This window comes from Zootoca vivipara, chromosome 3 (genome assembly GCF_965207765.1).
Source record: "Zootoca vivipara chromosome 3, rZooViv2.hap1.1, whole genome shotgun sequence".
NCBI classification, from domain to species: Eukaryota; Metazoa; Chordata; class Lepidosauria; order Squamata; family Lacertidae; genus Zootoca; species Zootoca vivipara.
The window spans coordinates 108318996-108338282 of NC_142586.1; the positions used below are offsets into that span (position 1 = coordinate 108318996).

The following is a 19287-nucleotide window of genomic DNA, read 5'->3' on the forward strand; positions in this document are numbered from 1 at the left end:
ATTCCTCCCTGTCCAAACTCCCCACCCCACTTCCTCAGACTGAAGGAAGAGGAAATGTGTTTATTGTTATTTACATCAGGGAGTATCTTGCCGTAAGCCTGTGGAGTAGGTTGTTATTAACCCGGGAACAGGGGAAGAAGTTGAATCTTAACCTTCCAAGTCAAGGCCTAACATGCTACTTACGGTATCCGCTGGGTCATAGCATATCTCAAAAGCAGTCAGTTCTGTTCTGCATGAGGATTGCTTCAAAGATCCAGTTCCCCTTTATAAACACTTCATTCCCAGAAGCTAGTACAGTAACTGGGGTTGGCACTGAATGTAGACAGGGGGATCCGATGTTGTAGAGCAGAGAGTTTCTCTTATGTATTAACAGAAGCTTGCAAACAAAAGTTTGCCAAAAAAAAAAAGTCTGTGAAAGTTACTAGAGCCTAATAGCCTGTGTTTTCATGCTGGTTGTGAAGGAAGTAAACCCCCTTCGTCACAAGCAGCGTAAGAACACATCGATGACTGAGGAGGGATGGAATACTCCAATGTATTCTAATGTATACTCGCCTGAACAGGATTCTTGATCACCTATGGTGACCGGGCAAGCTTGTAGATACAATGCTGCGTTAATTAGCTGTACACAACAGTGTATTTTAAAACCTTCAGGGACCCTCTTCTACATCGACGGTTTCATCACAGGAGCCCTGCACATTGCAGAAGATTTTGGGATGCAAATTCACGTATATAGAATTGTGGCTGGGTGGGGAGGAGAGAGAAAATGAGATATTGTCTTGAAACCTAGCCAGTGCTCGGCTGTGACTACCTATTACTCTGCAGGGAAACCTGCCCGTTGTGACTGATCTAGTGAAGAAACACTCAGCACTTTCCAACGAACCCTTGTATGTTCCATGGAACAACGTTCGAAAATTCCAGTTGTCGGAGATGGGATTTTGGCAGGTACCTTGCAGGGTCTTAGCACTGCAAGTGAGAGTCAGTACTTACCAAAATTCACTCTACCCACCTAACTATTAAAGTATAGGAACCCTATCCCCTGTTGCATTGTGGTTGTTTAGTCATGTCTGACTCTTCGTGACCCCATGGCATAGCTGCCAAGTCCGGGTCCTAAAGATCCGGGATCGGCAGCGCGCGCATGACCGGAAGTTGCGTGACGCAACTTCCGGTGGCACTTCACCCTTCTATGGGCATCAGAAAATGGCGGCGCCAGTGCCGGAAGTCGCTTCCGCGCATGACCGGAAACACGTAAAAGCGACTTCCGGCGCCGGCACCGCCATTTTCTGATGCCCATAGAAGGGCGAAGCGCCAGCGGAAGTCGCGTCACGCAACTTCCGGTCATGCGCGGAAGCAACTTCCGGCGCCGGCGTCGCCATTTTCTGGTGCCCATAGAAGGCCAAAGCGGCACCAGAAAAATGGCCGCCGGGAAGAAGCGAATTTAAGGGAGAATGCCGGGATTTATCAGCAAACGGGAGACCGCCGGGAAACAGTAAGAAAAAAGGGGTTTTCCCGACGGATACGGGATACTTGGCAGCTATGCCCCATGGACCATAGCACGCCAGGCACTCCTGTCTTGCCCTGCCTCCCGCAGTTTGGTCAAACTCATGCTGGTAGCTTCGAGAACACTGTCCAACCATCTTGTCCTCTGTCGTCCCCTTCTCCTAGTGCCCTCAATCTTTCCCAACATCAGGGTCTTTTCCAGGGAGTCTTCTCTTCTCATGAGGTGGCCAAAGTATTGGAGCCTCAGCTTCACGATCTGTCCTTCCAGTGAGCACTCAGGACTGATTTCTGTTGCATAGGGTGATTCTATGTCTGCTTCCTCCAATCTCATGTCCTGCAAATGTTTTGGACTGCAAACACCATCAGCCCCAGCCATCTTGGCCAATCGTCAGGGATTATGGGAGCTGTAGTCCACAGTATCTGGAGGACATCAGTTTGAGGAAAGATGTTCCAGGTATGAATAGTGTCCATTGTGAAATCGTTCTTACTTCCTCCAGTTCTAGAGGTTGAAGCACGAATAGACAAAAGAAGAAATTTCCTCTTACTTTGCTTCCAAGTACCTTCTGGGTTCAATTCTAACTAAGTTCATTTCCACAAGCCTCCACTATTTGCCAGAAAGTTGGAGCGGAAGATTTGGGCTCCTAATTAACTTGATGAAAATATTTTGAAGTCGCAAAAGCTAGGTCCTCTGAAAAATATTGTTTCTCTATATTTAGGGTGGAAAATATATACAGCTGGGTTGCACAGTTAATCACTGAGCAACATTATGAAGTTAATCATTTTTAGTCCTGTTTCTTTTTTTAAAAAAGCAAACCACTGGCGTGCAACATTCCTGAAAAACAGTTAATTCCAGTGGTAATGGAGATGACAGGAAGTTAGATGTACTTTAAGATTTATTGTCAATATATATGAGTTTATTTAATTTTTGTTAATTTTGTATCTTTATAACAAATGTCGTAAATGTACAGTTTTTTGTGTTTTGTTGGTGCGTAAGCATAATAAGGCAAAAGAAGAAGAAGAAGAGAGAACAAAAAAAGAGAAAAACTGTTATTACCAGTGGTAGCAAATGCAATTCTGGAGGAGCAAAATCAATATTCCCTCTTTCCACAAACCAGCTGATCAGCGACAGGATGAGGAGCTCTCTGACCTGCAGATCTTAATTACCACCGGTTCTATTCCGACAGTGATAATTAAACCTTGTTTTCTCAGCAGTTACTTTCCATACCAGCTGAAAAATAACTGGCCCGGGTCATGCGTTTGCTGGCAGACTGCATTTTGCAAGAGAGCTTCCCATGAGCAGCTAGCGGTGTACTGGTCTGGGGCAGTGGGGGACCTACATTTTGGGGGCCCTGAAGCTTGAACTGTTAGGGGGGCTCCTTCACAAACAGCAACGAGGTCTAGATAACCCCTCTCATCTTCTTCAGTGGGATTTTTCCACGACAGATTGACATACCTGCACAACATCTGTGCTGCTGACTCTCAAACTTCGGGGTTGTTGAAATATACAGTGGTTCCTCGACTTACGAACTTAATCCGTTCCTAATGCACATTCGTAGGTCGAAAAGTTCGTAAGTCGAAAAGCGGTTTCCCATAGGGAAAAAAATATTCGGAAAAATTCGTATGTCGAGGAAACCACATTTAAAATTTGTAAGTCGAGGAAACAGCATTTAATACTGCCAACGGTTTCCGTTCGGATGTAGAAAAATTCGTAAGCGTGCGGCCATTTGTCCCGTTCGTAAGTCGAAAACATCGGATGTTGAGTAATTCGTTAAGTCGAGGGACCACTGTATATATAAAACAAGAAAAGAATCAATTTTAGTTGGGTGACCCATTTTTTTGTGGACTAAAGTTGCTTCTGTGGCCCCTCCGGGATTAGGGGCCCTGAAGCTTAAACTTCATTAGTTTCCTAGTAGATCCACCCTTGGGATTGGGGTCATGGGGAGTTGAAGACCCATATCTCTTTCTGGAGGATCCCAGAAATTAATTAATTTGCATCCCGTCCTTCATCTGCAGAACTCATCAAAATACAAGATAAAGAGACAAAAGTTATAATAAAAAGCAAGAACAAATACCGGAGGGAAACCCACCACAAACCAATAAACCTCCCCCCCCCCCCCAACAAACACCGCAGATCAGAACAGATGAGATTATTGCCGTTATGCACCCAGAATGAAGAATTTCAGTGAGTTGCAGCAAGATGAAGTGAAACTTTTTACATCAGAGTCACAGGGGTCAGAAAGGGGTGACCGTAGCAAAATATTAATGTTTATGCCACATGTTTCCCCGAGATACATAATACAGCTGTATAAACTTCTGTTTTTTGCCACAGCTGTTTCAGTGAGTCGCTTAAATCGACTGAACGGAAAGCAAAAGAGATGTTGCATTAAAGTCATGACCGAGAGGGCAGCCTCCCAAAGCCACATTGGCTGGGGGATTGCTTGGCCTTCTGAAAGCAGGAAGAGCTTGGGAGTTGGAGGTGGGACCTGGTGGAGGAAGACAAGAGGCCCTAGTAGCAAATCTTTACCTGTCAGGATGTGGGGAGGGCAGAGCCTGGTGCTTACTGGGCATAACACATAGCAGATGTCCTCAAGCCTTCTGCCTTGGCACTGGCTCCTTGCCCTTAGCTGACATCTTCCCCCGGAGAACCCAAAAAGGAGAATAAAACCCTGAAGCTTTGAGCCAGACTCTGAGATAGGACAACCCTATTGAGTGCAGGAGGGCCTTTAAAATGCCGCAAACCTCAATCTCGTGGCGCTGTAGGTGGGAGGGAATGAACCCCTTCAGTTTTGGGTCTACTTTCTTGCATCCCTTGGCTCAATTTCATATGCAGATGGGAGCCCTGTAGGTGGAGGAGGAACTGGAGGAAGGGGGCCAAAAATCGATGCAGCAGTAGAGGAGCCATCTGCCAAGTGATCAGTTTGGGCATCTTGCAAGAGCAGCCTTGTCTTGCCTCCTCCCACCAGGTGGGGGGTGCGGAAGAGAAAAGGAAAGAAGGGGTGTTGCGGTGAGGGCAGGGGGAGTTGTCTCCACCCACTTTTGGTCTTGGCTCCACCTACTTATGGCTCAGGCTCCACCTACTGCTGGCACCTGCTCCGCCCACTATTGCCATGCATTCCCTGACACATTGCCACCAATGGGATGTAGCTCTTCATAGAAGCCCCTGCCATAAGTGGGATTGTCGTGGCATTTGGGGACTGCCAGCGGACTCCAGAGTCTCTTCCCCACCCCGGAAAATAATGTGTTTTAATGTTATTATGCCGTTCCTGGGGTTCATTGCAGGAACCCAGGCAGAATATATCTTGGTAGCTCATAAGCCAGATATGTCTTCTGGCAGGCTTGAATGCTTGGACTGATGGGCAAGTCAAGAAAAGGAAGTGGGAATAGAAAAGCCATTTCTTGGGCCAGAGCTCCAAGGGCCACACTCCCTTCTGGGCAAGCTGCTAAGGGCCACATGCTAATGGTGCGTGGGGCTAGAGGCAAAAATAGGCCAAGCAGCAGGTGCAAATGTTACCTTTGTCCCCTAGGCTTGTTTGCACACACAATCGCTCACCCCCTCTGCCCTCCGTCCAGATGGGCAAAAGGCATTATCGGAGTTTAGGGACAGTTTTTCAGCTAGCAAAAGCTTCCTGGTGCAAAGCAGGGCTAGTGATTAGCGTGGCCTCTGGGGAGGGCTCCAAGGGCCAGATAGAGTGGCCTGGGGGCCACATTCAGCCCCTGGTCCTCAGGTTCCTCATCTTTGACCTCTGTGATCTGTATCAGGAGGAGGAGGAGGGGCCCATGTTGCTAATATATCATTATGGAGAATCCTGACTCATTATACTAGATGAATTCTGGGAAGCATTGTAGCTCTGCTGTTCCTCACAAAGCAATCCCACGAATTCCAATTAACTGCAATGTAGTAAATTGCAATTGTTCCGGAGGCAGTTAGTTCGCTGACTCACCCCCCCCTCCCCATTTCCCTTTATTCTTTTTTTGGAGCTGCACACAGAGCCCTTTAATGCTGCAACTTGACAGATGCTTTTTAAATGTGGTTTCTGCCCAATTTGCAGCTTGTCTCCACCGTTTCGCTCTCACTACCCTGCTGGATTATGTGCCTCCTTTTCTTCTTCCTTCGTGGGAGCGAGCTGGAATGAATTTCTTCTTCCTAACATCCATCTTGCTCAGATATATATATCTATATAGGATCCCAAAAGAAGTTGTGAAGTTCGCTTCTCACAGAGCCTACTCAATCAGCCATGGCTGTGATTCTGACCAGGCCTTTTTAAAAAGAGGTTTGCATGTTGGCAGCCAGCATTTCCTGGAACCTTCCCAGTTCTCATTACTGTGCGCAGGCAGAGCTTTATTTGCTTGTTTAGCACTTTCCCACCACTGCAAGGAATGCGAGTACAGGGACACAAGAATAGGGGGTGTTCCAGATGAATTTAACTAGCACCGTGTACACGCTGTATTTTAAAACCCAACTTCAGGCAAGCCAGGGAACAAAGTCTTTGTCCAGGTATGTGTGCACCCGTGAAGAGGGGATGCTGCAAATTTTGCGGAACCGGAAGTCTTTAAGAGGGACCACCAGGCCCCCATTCGGTTCTAGCTCTCTGCATACTGGAAGGTGTTTGTTGACAAGGGCTGGCCTTAAAGGTTGCATCGTCAAATACTGTATCCAACTTGATACCTGGTGAAAACCTGCACGTGTTTTTGGTTCGCTTTACCAATTATTCCGGCTGCAAAGTGTGAGCTTTTTTTTGCAGTAATGTTTGTGTAGCGAGAACTAGGGCTGGGCGAAATATCGATATATCATCCAAAACCGGTTTGAATTAGGATATTGGTTTCATAATTTTCGACCTGGAAATACATTGCGAATCGTGACGTGTGTGTGATGCAAAAATCACAATGTGGGAAAAACCAGTGCTTCTCTTGATTGTTGCACCCACCTTAACTCTGCCAACTCAGCTCTCCCTTGCCTCCTGCAGGAGGAAGCGAATCGCAAGACCGGGTGCCGGCAAAAATCACAATGCGGGGAAAACCGTGAAGCCTGCGTAGCTCCATCCTTATTTCAAGCATTGTGATATGTTGGTATATCGCGGTGTTTAGCTGGTGATATATTGCGAAGTTGAAAACCAGTTATCGCCCAGCCCTTGTGAGAACTAAAGAGAGCAATCCAAAGTTCAAGGCGGGTGGTAAAGTCCTCTTGTGTAGTGGGTGGTAAAGTTCTACTGCGTAGCTTCTCTTTCCCCTGAGTTCAGATCTCTTGTACCTTCTTCACGGGTCCTGCTGTCCTCTCTTTAGTTGTTGTCATTGTCGGCATCCATCTGCCTCAAGAAACAATGGAGTGCGCCTGTAGGGGTGAAGTTAAACGACTGTGTTAGCAGCACTGAAGTGATCTCCCTGGGGTGCAAGCTTGGGCAGTGGGTATGGAGGTCCTGGGCTACCCAGTTGACAAGACCCCCACCCTCTCAGCCTCGCTGATGGGGTCCAAAAGGAAAGGAAAGCAATACATTTGGCACCAGCTTGGCTGCAGAAGTTGCCAGGAGAAGGCGTTCAAGGCGCCATCCAACCGCCTTAGGGACTCCAGTCCAGATTTGTGTCGGATTTACTCCTTAGCCTTTTGACCAGAAAAATAAAATAGAAATCAGTCAGCCAAGCTGTTTCTCACCAGTTCTCTCTGCGCCAAGCAAAATCTCCCTGCTACAAAGACAAGTATTTATTCTCCAGCTCGATGATAAAGCCCAAGGAGTCTCTGAATGAGTATTCCTTTGGTAACTTCCCAAGGTATTTTGGATAACTTATCCAAAATTATCCCTCCATTCATGCGGGGACTATGAGTGGAGACAGTTCCTAGTGGTGGGCGAAGAGCTCCGAAAGAACGAAGGTTTTATTTATTATTATGCTGGAAGAGAATCACCCTTGTTAGCTTTGGCTGCCTTTGCTTCGCAGTCACTCATATTACAGCAAACTCATCGGAAGCAGGATACAGCGGGCTGCATTATTCAGACCCATTGAAACTGATTGGCATCATTGCCACCATGCATCTGTTCCTTGCGGGATCAGACATTAACCATCAAAGGCTTCCCATGCACTTCAATGGAGGGAGGGGGTGTCTGACCACAGGCATCCTTGTCCGCATGCAGAACTGAAAATGAGTTGGCTGCTTGGATTCATGCACCCTTGACCACCTTTGCACTGACGTGTCATTTCCCTGCTTTCTTTTTCTTCCAAATGTTCTTCTTGCAGCCCAAGCCAACAAAGGGGAGGATGCGCATTCACTGCTTGGAGAACGTCGACAAAGCCCTCCAGTTCCTGAAAGAGCAGCGAGTGCACCTCGAAAACATGGGGTCCCACGATATCGTGGACGGGAACCACAGACTAACCCTCGGCCTTATTTGGACTATCATATTGAGGTTCCAGGTAAATCTGAGATCACCTTCGGCCCTTGCTTTTCCCTGCAAGTCCCACTCATCTTTCCCGGCTTCCCAGACCATCAGCCTTAGCGGAATCACTTTAGGGCTGCCCTGAATGCACCGTGTATTTTGTTATTTATAATTCGTTATACAGGCTGGGGCCGGTTCATACTTTGAATAGGAAGGGGAGGGATATTTCTTCATTCCTAAGCTGTGGAACGAAATTAAAATCACCCCACACACCTTTGCACACTTGGGAGCCAAGGCGAGAAAGCTCCCACTGGCAACGATAGGAACTTTCTACCTAAAATACTCCTAGCCGCACTGAGAGCGAGGGAAATTCCCATTCTGATAGCGGAGAGTGAAGGGGGAAGCTTTCCTATGCTGCTGCGGCTTCTATCAGTAGTTATTTTCCTTTGATTTCTTATGCATTTTTAAAGGACTGTTTTATTTTAGGGGTTTTACTGAATTTTGCCTGGTTGAAAACCAGTGCTTCCCAAACTTTGGGGGACTGCTGCCCCCTTGCTTCCATAAACTCATCCCCAGTGCTCCCTACCCTATAAAAAGCATGATTCAGGATAGCAGTTTGCATGACCCACAAAGGGAGGTAATAAAATTCCAAACGGCGCATTTATTCAAAATCCAGTTGAAGCTATTTAGTTTAATTAATTCAACAGAACCGAGGAGCTTGTTGCAGTGATACAAGCTTATCAAAGTCTGGTAACCATTTACATCTCCCAACGACCGAGGCTTGCTTCTTAATGCCCCCTCCCAGTAATCCTCCCACCCACCCTGAGTTTGGTACCATCTGACTTGGGGAACCACTGTTGCCCTGTGGCTTGTGCAAAGGGGGATGCATAAATAATCTGAAATAATAATGAATTTCCAGTAAGACCAACACCCCACACAAACACCTGTAATTAATTAAGGAAAAAGACAAAGGTGTAGCCCTGTGATAAACGTTCAGCATTTGTGCCACAGCAGCATATTTTGGGGTGGGGGGCAGAGGGGCATCAGCCCTGCTGCTGCTGCCGCCACCACGATAGAGCAGGGAGAAGTGCCAGCCAGGTATGGGGAGGTCTGAGTTGGCAGTGGCAGCGCCACAGGTGTCTGTGCCAAACTGCAGCTCCCCTGAGCTCCTGAGTGCATTGCTTTGCCCACTCTGGTGAGTGCCAGGAGGCAGGGGCGTAGGAAGAGGAGGGCGATGGGAGCTGTCCATCACGGCTGTCCCTGCCCCCAGAACGCATGCCACACCCTCAGAACGTGCGCCATGCCCATGCAGGCGGCACACCATGCCCCCAGAAAGCACGCTCGCCCCTGCCCATAACTGCCAAGTCTCCCGCTGAAAAATGCGGGATCAGCAGCGGCGTGGCACCGTGGCATGTCTGGACATGCGTAGAAGCAACTTCTGGTGCCCAGACATGGGCAGAGCGGCACCGGAGGTCGCTTCTACGCATGTCCAGACATGCGTAGAAGCAACTTCCAGTGCCGCTCTGCCCGATTTCCGATGCCCAGGCATGGGCAGAGCGGCACCCAAAATGGAGCCTCCCTGGCAGGTAGGAAATCCAGGGGGTTTCCGGGATTTTTTTCTATTCGGGATAACAGCGGGAAACAGATTAAAATCCAGGGGTTTCCCGCGAAAAATGGGAGACTTGGCAGCTATGCCCCCGCCTGCTCTCCACCCCCGGTGCCGGAGCATGAAGCTCCGCTACTGTTAGGAGGGCGCCTCTGCTGGTTCACCACCACTCCTTATAATGTTCAGCCTTTGGGCAGGAGCAGAAGTGGCTCTCTGGGTGGGATGAAATAGCCATGCTAGTGTTCTGGCAGGTGGGCTGCTCCAGCTGGCCTGTTTTTGGGGCACCAGCCTCTATATCCCTCCCGGTAAGGAAAGGTAAGGAACGGTGACCCACCTGCCAGGAAACTAGCATAGCGGGCCCATCCCACCAAAGCAAGCCACTTTGGGGAATCCAATTTATTTCTCCCTCTTCCCCTTCAAGGAGAATTTCCTGCAACCTCTTCCCACGGGGCATTCCTTCTCGGCACTTCGTTGCGTAATTATGCAGATCAGGGCCGCGATTTCCTACGGAGCCAAGGCTACAATTCACAAAGATTTACGAGGGAGCTGAACCTGCTGGAGTTTATAGGCACAAACCAAAGTTCCGCAATTTGAAATCTGCGGGGCTTGTGTACTTTATCTGGGCTGGGTCGTTCTCATGCTTTGTGAAGCATGCTCCTTTAAAAGTGGAAGTAGCCAGCTCTGTTCACGATATTATTCTGTACGTATACAGGGGAGGAAACCTTCTGATTGTTTTGGAATTCGGTGAACGCTTGCTGTCTTCTTCTTTGGCAATCCCTCGTAGCCGAGTAGGATTTGCCAAGTGTGCCTTCCTCTTAGCACATTTCTCCAACCTGTCTCTCTCTCTGTGTGTGCGTGCACACACACGCATCAGGGTGGATAAAAATCAATGATTTTTTTTAAATAATTTTTTTAAAATCAGATTTTTTATTTAAATCAGATTTTTTTATTTAAATCAGATTTTAAAAATCTTTTTAAATATAGTTTTCTATTTGAGTTACATTATAGTACAAAGGCTATTCATCAGGAAATAAGGATTTGTTTTAAGTTTTTCATGTATGCTAAAACTGAGTATAAGGTGTTTTTTTTTTAAAAAAAATTGTTTAACCACATCAGTTAACAAACATGGATACATATGCTATAATGCTATTGTTTTAGTTAATAAATTGTTTACATTGTTATTATGGAAATGATTATTTTCTCCTTCCAATAAACTATAGCAGAAAAGTTGTCCAAATATAAACAGCTAACTTATTAAACCTCACAATAATTTCATAATTATCTTTCTATGTATTTCTAATAGTATAACCAAATCAGTAATTTTGGATATAACTGTAAAAACTACAGTGGTGCCTCGACTTACGAATTTAATCCGTTCCGAAGGCACCTTCGTAAGTCGAAAAATTCGTAAGTCGAAAAACGCCATGGGGAACGCGATTTCCCATAGGAATGCATTGGAAACGGAAAAATTCGTAAGTCGAAGCAACCCTATCTAAAAATCCGTAAGTCGAAAAATACCTATCTAAAACCGCCGTGATTTTTTTTCCGGATGTCTAGACATTCGTAAGCGTGCGGACATTACCCGCATTCGCAAGTCGAAAAATTTGGTTGTTGAGTCGTTCGTAAGTCGAGGTACCACTGTACTCTAAAAATTGTTTATTCCAAAAATGAAACCTTTATCTGGTTGTAAATGTTAAGATTATATCAGCAAGAACGAGTCTTTCTGTAAAAAAAGAGAGAGATTTAAATCAAGTCTTACTGACCACCCTGGTGTGCATGCATGTCCACATGCTGGTTCTTATAGTCTCCTACTCTGTGGTTGTTTCGGCAACAGTGTTCTCTCAGAAAGTTTGAAGGCCGCCTGAAATAAATGGACTGGGGGGGGGTGAGAATTGGCTTGCTGACCCATGGGCTGCATCAATAGGAGTATAGCATCTAGATCAAGGGAAGTAATAGTACCACTGTATTCCGCTCTGGTCAGACCTCACCTGGAGTACTGTGTCCAGTTCTGGGCACCACAGTTCAAGAAGGATACTGACAAGCTGGAACATGTCCAGAAGAGGGCAACCAAAATGGTCAAAGGCCTGGAAACGATGCCTTCTGAGGAATGGCTTAGGGAGCTGGGTATGTTTAGCCTGGAGAAGAGAAGGTTAAGGGGTGATATGATAGCCATGTTCAAATATAATAAAGGATGCCATATAGAGGAGGGAGAAAGATTGTTTTCTGCTCCTCCAGAGAAGCGGACACGGAGCAATGGATTTAAATTACAAGAAAGAAGATTCCACCTAAACATTAGGAAGAACTCCCTGACAGTAAGAGCTGTTCGGCAATGAAATTTGCTACCAAGGAGTGTGGTGGAGTCTCCTTCTTTGGAGGTCTTTAAGCAGAGGCTTGACAGGCATATGTCAAGAATGCTTTGATAGTGTTGGACTGGATGGCCCTTGTGGTCTCTTCCAACTCTATGATTCTATGATTCTATGTGTTGCATTGCAGATCCAAGACATCAGTGTTGAAACAGAAGACAACAAAGAGAAGAAGTCTGCGAAAGATGCACTGCTACTATGGTGCCAGATGAAGACAGCCGGGTGAGTCTTAACCCAGTGGTCCTCTAGACAATGCTGGCAGAGCCTCTCCCAAGTCTTGTGCTCTCTGAGCATTTAAGACTACAACTCCCATCAGCTGGCAGGGGTTGATGGGAGTTGTAGTCCGAAGCAAGTGCAGTATCCCAAGTTAATGAACAGCTTCCCTTAAGGCCAATCCTTGTGTAGAGCAGGGAGCAAGACTTTCTTCTCCAGGGCAGTGTCGTAACTTGTGCTGCCCTGCAGACGATATGAGCCAACAGAGGATGTTTTTGTGAATACAGTGGCTCAGAACAACACTTACAGCACTAAGATACGGAACTTAGGGGCTGCATGCTTTACAGAAGTGGTGCGTTTAAAACGGCTGTCTTCCCAGAAGCCTTTGGGGCTGTAGCTCTGTAGCAGACCACATGCTTTGCATGCAAAACACCCCAGGTTCAATCCCTGGCATCTCCAAGTGGGGATTGGTGGACCCTGTCTGAATCTCTGACATGCGTTATCAACTGATTCATAGACTGGGCCCAGTTTAAGGCAGCTTCCCACAGTCCTCTGTGGTGGAGAATATAACTTGATGGATCCAGTTCCATTTTCAAACCTTGACACCGAAGCCCAGACCTCCTGGGTGGGGTGCACCCCAATTTGCCCTTAATAATGCCAAGTGTAGGCTTCCAAATTATCCCCACATAAGTAATGCTAGCAGGTACTGCCTAGCTTGTTGAAGGGAGCTGAAGTCTTAACATTTGTTATCCTCTGTCACACGTCCCGCTCAGAAATTTGTCCAGATGTAAATGTGGCCTTTGGGCTGCAAAGGGTTCTCCATCCCCGTTCGAGAACCATCTCTCCATCTCCTTGCTTCCTAGTTTTGGCATGGATCAGTCAACCTGCTGGGCTGCCCAAGTCTTGCCGCAGGTTTTGAGGCCTGGTTCCCACCCCCTGCTTGTTATCCTAGCCTGCCATTCAGTCGCCGAAAGGGCTCCATTTCCTTGACAGACGCCTTCCCCGCCTCTCACCTGCCACCTGCGGCAACCCCGTGCTTTTTAATTATAATTTGTTTGCAAAGATGCCTACCCCTCCAGCACGAAGGAGATGAAACGCCGCGGCGGTGAACCGCATAAAACTCAACAGCAAAAATTACATTTGTTAAACGCGTGCAAAATGCATTACAAATCCAGTAGGTCAGATTCATAAGACATAATTATAGCCACAGGGGTCCCCTGGGTAGACAGGTGAGTGTTAAGCAGGCCCCCAATGTCAATTTTGGAAGTACCTGCAGGGATTTATTTATTTTTGGTAAAGAAAATTCTAATTATTATAATTTAATATCCACCCTTCACCCTAAGGTTTCAGGGCAGGCTTCGGCAAGGAAGTTCCACAACTTAGGGGCCATCACAGAGAATGCCCCCCCAGTCCTTCACCCGCTGAGCGTCTGAAGGTGGTGTAACAACCAAGAGGGCATCCACCTTCGATCTTAGCACCCGGGAGGTGGTTTTTCAGGGATTAAAATGAGGTGCTCCTATCTTGATTTTTTTAAAAACCCTGTGGGTGCCAGCACAAGGTGGCTGCCATGGGCAGCAAAAAAAGGTTGCGGAAAACATTAGATAGCTACCTGCCTGATTTTTAGGAGAAGCAGATTCCAAAAGGTCACAGAAAATGTCCTGGTCTTTTTTTTTAAAAAAAAAATGTATTTATTTTATTTGATCTCTTACGCATTATTCACCACAAGGTCCTAGGGTGGGTCGTTACAATAAAGCGTACAATTATAAAACAAACAAAACCGCTACAACAATAAAAACCAGTGTAAAAGCAATTCTGCATATAAAAACAACACGAACATTTAAAAACAATTCCGTCTGTATAAACTGAGACCGCAGACTAGGATAGGAACATAAAGCTGTGCTGGATGAGGCCAGCTCCCCTCCCCTCCTGTGCTCCTGTATCTTTCCCAAGGATCAAATGACTGGGCAGCGGAATAATAGGCAAGGCGTTCCCCTCTTGCTATCCAATTGAGGTCTCAGAGGATCTCCCATTTAGTAATAGTCCTGTTCTCCCAGGCATCAGTAAGTCCATTATCTATTCCATATCTGAAACCTCCGCATCTTTTTTTTAAAAAAGAGGAATTGCCAGTAAGTTCTCTGGGAGGGCGTTTCCTGTTTTGCCTTCTGCAGTTCCACTTAAAAATGGTAACCCGAAGGCTGCTTCAGCGCAAACTTTTTTCCGGCAACTCGACGCCTCTCATTAATTCATGTCTCTGGGCCTTAATCCTATACTGATGGAGTTTTCTTTGTTTTGTTTCTCCCCCCCCCCTCCATCTTTGGTTCTTTTGTTGTGCCAGCTATCCCAACGTCAACATTCACAACTTCACCACCAGCTGGAGGGACGGCATGGCTTTCAACGCGCTAATCCATAAACACAGGTGGGCACTTGTCGGAGACATTGATGAAGTTTTTAAGCTCTCGGCCAGCAGATGCAGAATCACAACTCATGGCGTAGCTGCAGTCCTGGGTCCCCTCTTCCAGAACAGCTGCCTCACATCACCTCTTTTTCTCTCTGCAAAAGACTTTGCTTCTACTCCCTTTGTTGCCGCAATGGACCAATCCTATGCATGTAGACGTGGAGGCAAATCCTACTGCGTTCAGTGGGGCTTACTCCCAGCGAAGCATTCATTGGGTTGCTTTCTAAGTATATCCTGCATTGGCTCAGGTTTATCCCTTTTTTACCCTTCCTTCTCTCTCTCTCTCTTTCTGCTGTCCTATCTAAAATTGCAGTGTAAGCTCCTTAAGGCAGAGATCTGAATTTTGCTCGCCTTGCTCTGGAACTGACCTTGTAACACTGCATTGGTATTTATGAAAGTTATGTGAGCCCTGCTAGGAGAGAATGGTGCTCACATTCGCGGCTTCATTGGTTGTTGCATGCCTTAGCTGTTTCCTCTGCCGAAAACACAAGCCGCTCTTATGATTGAAGAGTGGATTGCCTCTTCAGCAGTGGGAAAGCAGTTGCCCGGGAAACGAGGAAGAACCCGCCCTGCTCTCTGCAAGGTTCCTCACCATCCCTCATACACACCCTCTTGAAATCCTGTCCTTTATCTGGTAATAATGATGATGCAGTCCGGGTGAAACTAGAAATCGGCAGCCAATCATTGGCTTGGGTGGGGGGAGCCTTTTCTTGTATACACAACCTTTCCCCTTCCAGCTAAGGAGAATCTCTGCCCCTCGTTGTCGTCTGCCCACACCTACTCCTGGTGCATGCTCTCTCCTCCTCTCTTGCCTCTACCCCTGCTGCACATGTTCATGTCTCCGTCTCTCGCCTGCCATTCTTTTCCATGTCTCCATCTCCCCCCTCCCCTCCCGGTTCCCCACATCAGGAGCTCCTCAACCCTGTTTGGGGCAGCACTTCACATCCCCAAGGACCATGCAGCACAAATGAGTCTGAAAAAGTTGGCAACTGTGCACAGTCGCGTGTGGCAGAACTGCAGCAACACCACCGATAGAAGCACTGCCTCCCGCTACTGACCGCACATCATGTTCTAGGAGACTTGACTCCTGGTCTTTCTGCTTCTGTTGTTCGTGTTTCTGACGCAATTCATTCACTTTATGGGAAATGGCCCAAAGTGATTTGCATTCTCCTGTTCCTTGCTTAGGCCCGACCTAATTGATTTTGATAAGCTGAAGAAATCAAATGCCCACTACAACCTGCAGAACGCTTTTAACCTGGCAGAGCAGCACCTTGGCCTTACTAAACTCCTGGACCCGGAAGGTAAGAACGGCCTGCCACTGGTGCAGCAGTGTGTTCCGTATTTTCCCCTGCCCTCATTCTGCCCCCCCCTTCCTCCCGGAGCCTCTCAGAAGGTTGCTCAGAAAGGAATGCGGCCCCCGGGCTTAAAAATCTCTCCACCTCTGCCTTCATAGGCAAATCACACCATCCATCGTGAGTAACTTCCAGGCTGGGTGAATGATTCTGTATATATTTTCACTCGGGGAATAAATCTGGACTTTGTTTCAAACCCTCAACTCCAGACATAGGCCAGAAGTAGGATGTTATGCTAAACACAGTGAAGAAGAAGGAAAAAAGCATCAGCAGACGGGTTTATCTCCTCTCCACCCCCAGTAATGCCTGCAAGAACTTAGTTTGTGCTGTGAAATCCCTCCATGTTTCCCTGCTTCCCATCAGCTGGAGCCAATGGCGCGAAAACCACATCCACACTGCACACTTAAAGTGGTCGCAAGCCACTTTAAGCAGCCACGGCTTTTCCCCAAAGCATTCTGGGAGCTGTAGTTTGTTAAGGGTGCCCAGAGTCGTTTGGGGTTCCTTGTTCCCCTCCTAGAGCTACAATTCGCAGAGTGGCTTAACCATCACTCCCTCTCCACAGGAAACTTGAGAATTGCAACTCTGTGAAGGGCATATAGGTCTCCTCACAACTCTCGGCACCTTTAACAACCTCCCAGGATCCTTTGGGGGAAGCCATGACTGCTTAAAGTGGTACGGTAACACTTTAAATGCGTAGTGTGGATGTGGCCAAAATGGGGGACTCATTTGAGAGTTAGTATAGCTTAGTGGATTTCTGTATGATAAATAAATGCAGCAGGTTGTGACATCAGGAGGCAGGGTAAATTCCTTGAGATGCTGCAGGGAGGGAGGAGGTTGTCTTGCAGCTCCTTTTTCTGTTAACATCTGGTTCCAACTGAATTCTTGGGCCTTGCCTAAGCGGGTTGTTGCCAGCATGGTGCAAATTGTTTTGGAATCACGTGCAACTCAATTCTCTGCTACAGTAACACCATTTTGTTGGTTCCCCCCCTTCTTTCTCCCCCTTCCCACACCTTAACAGATATCAGTGTTGACCACCCTGATGAAAAGTCCATAATCACCTACGTTGTGACATATTACCACTACTTCAGCAAGATGAAAGCTTTAGCCGTGGAAGGAAAGCGCATTGGAAAGGTTTGCATTCTGCAGTCTCATAGGCTTTGTTCACAAAACTTTGCTTAGCTTTACTGTCTTTGCTGTACTTTCCTCCTCTAAAACGAAAACATGAGTGACCTACCTCACGCGGCTGTGCTGGATGCCAGCAGAACCGTGTATTTTGTGTATTAAGGCCTCATCTACACAGCTGCAAATAAAACGCTTTAAATGGGTTATAAAGTGCAGTGTACAAATGTGGCACAAGATGGCGACAGTGAGCTATGCAAAATTCAATGTATTTTTCAAAACTTTTTTTTTAAAGCATTTTCACAGCTTTAAAAAATGTGTGTAGATTCCACCTAAGTCCCAGTTGACACAGAGGCCTGTGAAAGTGGCAGGAAGTCTCTGAGTGACTGTAGCAGCTAGCAGTTTTGCAGCGGCTACAGGTGCCTACAGGGAGCTTCCTTCCTGCCTTTTCTCTGCAAACTTGCCCTCTCGCTGTCAGCCACCAGCCTTTTCCTTGGACTTGGAGTAACAAAGAGCAGCAACTTCCTTTTTTGCTCAGAGACCTAGATGAAGCTGGGCACTGCCAGGGGAAATACCAGGTAGTCAAATAAATGGGCAAGTGATAGGACTAAGGCAGGTCTCCCCAAACTGCGGCCCTCCAGATGTTTTGGCCTACAACTCCCATGATCCCTAGCTAACAGGACCAATGGTCAGGGATGATGGGAATTGTAGTCCAAAACATCTGGAGGGGTGAAGTTTGGGGATGCCTGGACTAAGGCAATCAGAAGGGAACTCTCTGCAGGAGGCTATGGCAGCTGCTACAGTCACACTGTGGCTTCCTGCCATCCCGAGCGTTGTTCATGGGACCAGGACGGGAACTTGGGATAAAAGCGCTGCACAAATATTATGAGTAATAATCTCACCAAAGCCCCAGTTTCAAACCTTCTGTGAACTGTTATTTTGAAAGCGGAATTGTGTGACCGTCTGTTCCCCCCTCCCCCCCCCCAATCTGGAAACGCAGACAAAAATAATTTTCCGCTAGCACTCGGAAAGTCATGGCATACTGCATTTTTGCAGGTCAGCTGCTGCTGCTGCTGCAGCAGCCAGGAGAGGGGCGTTCTCTGAAGTCATAAGACCCCCATCCGTCACGCTCCCCTGGAGCAACCTGTGATCACGGAAACAGGGCTCTTTCAGAGTCAACACTCCTCTCCTACTGTTTCATTGCTTTGCGTTCTCAGGAGTCAGTGGTTTTGCCTCGCTGGCTTCTTTTCCACCCCCGTCTCCTTTCCCCCCCTGGGGAGCCCTTGTCCTCAGCCCTCAGATGCTCCTTTCTGCCTGCTTGTCCTAGGTGCTTGACAACGCCATCGAAACAGAGAAGATGATTGAAAAGTACGAGTCGCTGGCTTCCGACCTCCTCGAGTGGATTGAGCAAACCATCATCATCCTGAACAACCGCAAGTTTGCCAACTCGCTGGTTGGGGTGCAGCAGCAGCTGCAGGCGTTCAACACCTACCGCACAGTGGAGAAGCCACCCAAGTAGGCCCCGTCCGACGCTGCCCTTTTTTCGGGAATTAATCCCAGCTCGATCAAAACAGTTGGGGAGCCTTTAGGCAGTTTGCATCTTCCCAATCCTGGACAATTAGAAACTAGTTATGCTGCTCATGTTTCACAAGCCTTCCTTAGTTCATGGTTAGATGCCTTCTGATATTTGCTAACAGCTTCGTGCCTCCATGTACTGCTTCCTCTGGGGTCTCTCCTGCCACCAAATTATTGTCTCCACAAACAGCACTGCAAGGCTCTTAGTGCTGTGAGTCATGGACATTATTATATACTGGAGAGGATTGCAGTTCTCGCCACCGTAGCATGTAAACCAAAGGGGCTGCAAGCAGTTGCACACACCTACAAAGGAGAAAAGGCGTTGTGGGAAGGAGCAGTTCACTGCAGCCCATGACCATTTATCTTTGCGTAGGAATCCCAGTACCTTTTATTGGGCAAATACCTGGTATGCCAACAAACAGAAGCGGGAATCATAGTAGCTTATTACTTTTTATGTGTTGAGAAGTTGCCAAGTTTTTGAGTCGCACAGAGCTGTTCCTTTTGGACTGAAGAAGAGCCCTGTGCATCTTGAAAGCTTTCTACTGTACCAAACACATTAATCAAAAACAGTGGTGCCTCGCAAGACTAATTTAATTTGTTCCGCGAGTCAATTCGTTTTGCGAAAAATTCGTCTTGCGAATCGCGGTTTCCCATTGGAATGCATTGAAATTTCTTTTTTTGCCCATAGGAACACAGTAATTAAATTTCAGTGCATTCCTATGGGAAACCGCGATTCACAAGACGA

General features: G+C 47.1%; 1 protein-coding gene across 5 annotated transcripts in view; it reads left to right on the plus strand.

Moving 5' to 3' along the window:
- SPTBN1 (spectrin beta, non-erythrocytic 1) overlaps positions 1 to 19287 on the plus strand; it is a 209266-nt gene that overhangs the window by 125915 nt on the left and 64064 nt on the right. For all 5 annotated transcript variants that reach the window (XM_035110961.3, XM_035110965.3, XM_088667420.1 and 2 more), the window contains 6 exons: positions 7723 to 7896; positions 11959 to 12050; positions 14377 to 14457; positions 15682 to 15797; positions 16867 to 16979; positions 18295 to 18482. In XM_035110961.3, the coding sequence (XP_034966852.2) occupies positions 7723 to 7896; positions 11959 to 12050; positions 14377 to 14457; positions 15682 to 15797; positions 16867 to 16979; positions 18295 to 18482 (764 nt within the window). The remainder of the gene's footprint in view (positions 1 to 7722; positions 7897 to 11958; positions 12051 to 14376; positions 14458 to 15681; positions 15798 to 16866; positions 16980 to 18294; positions 18483 to 19287) is intronic.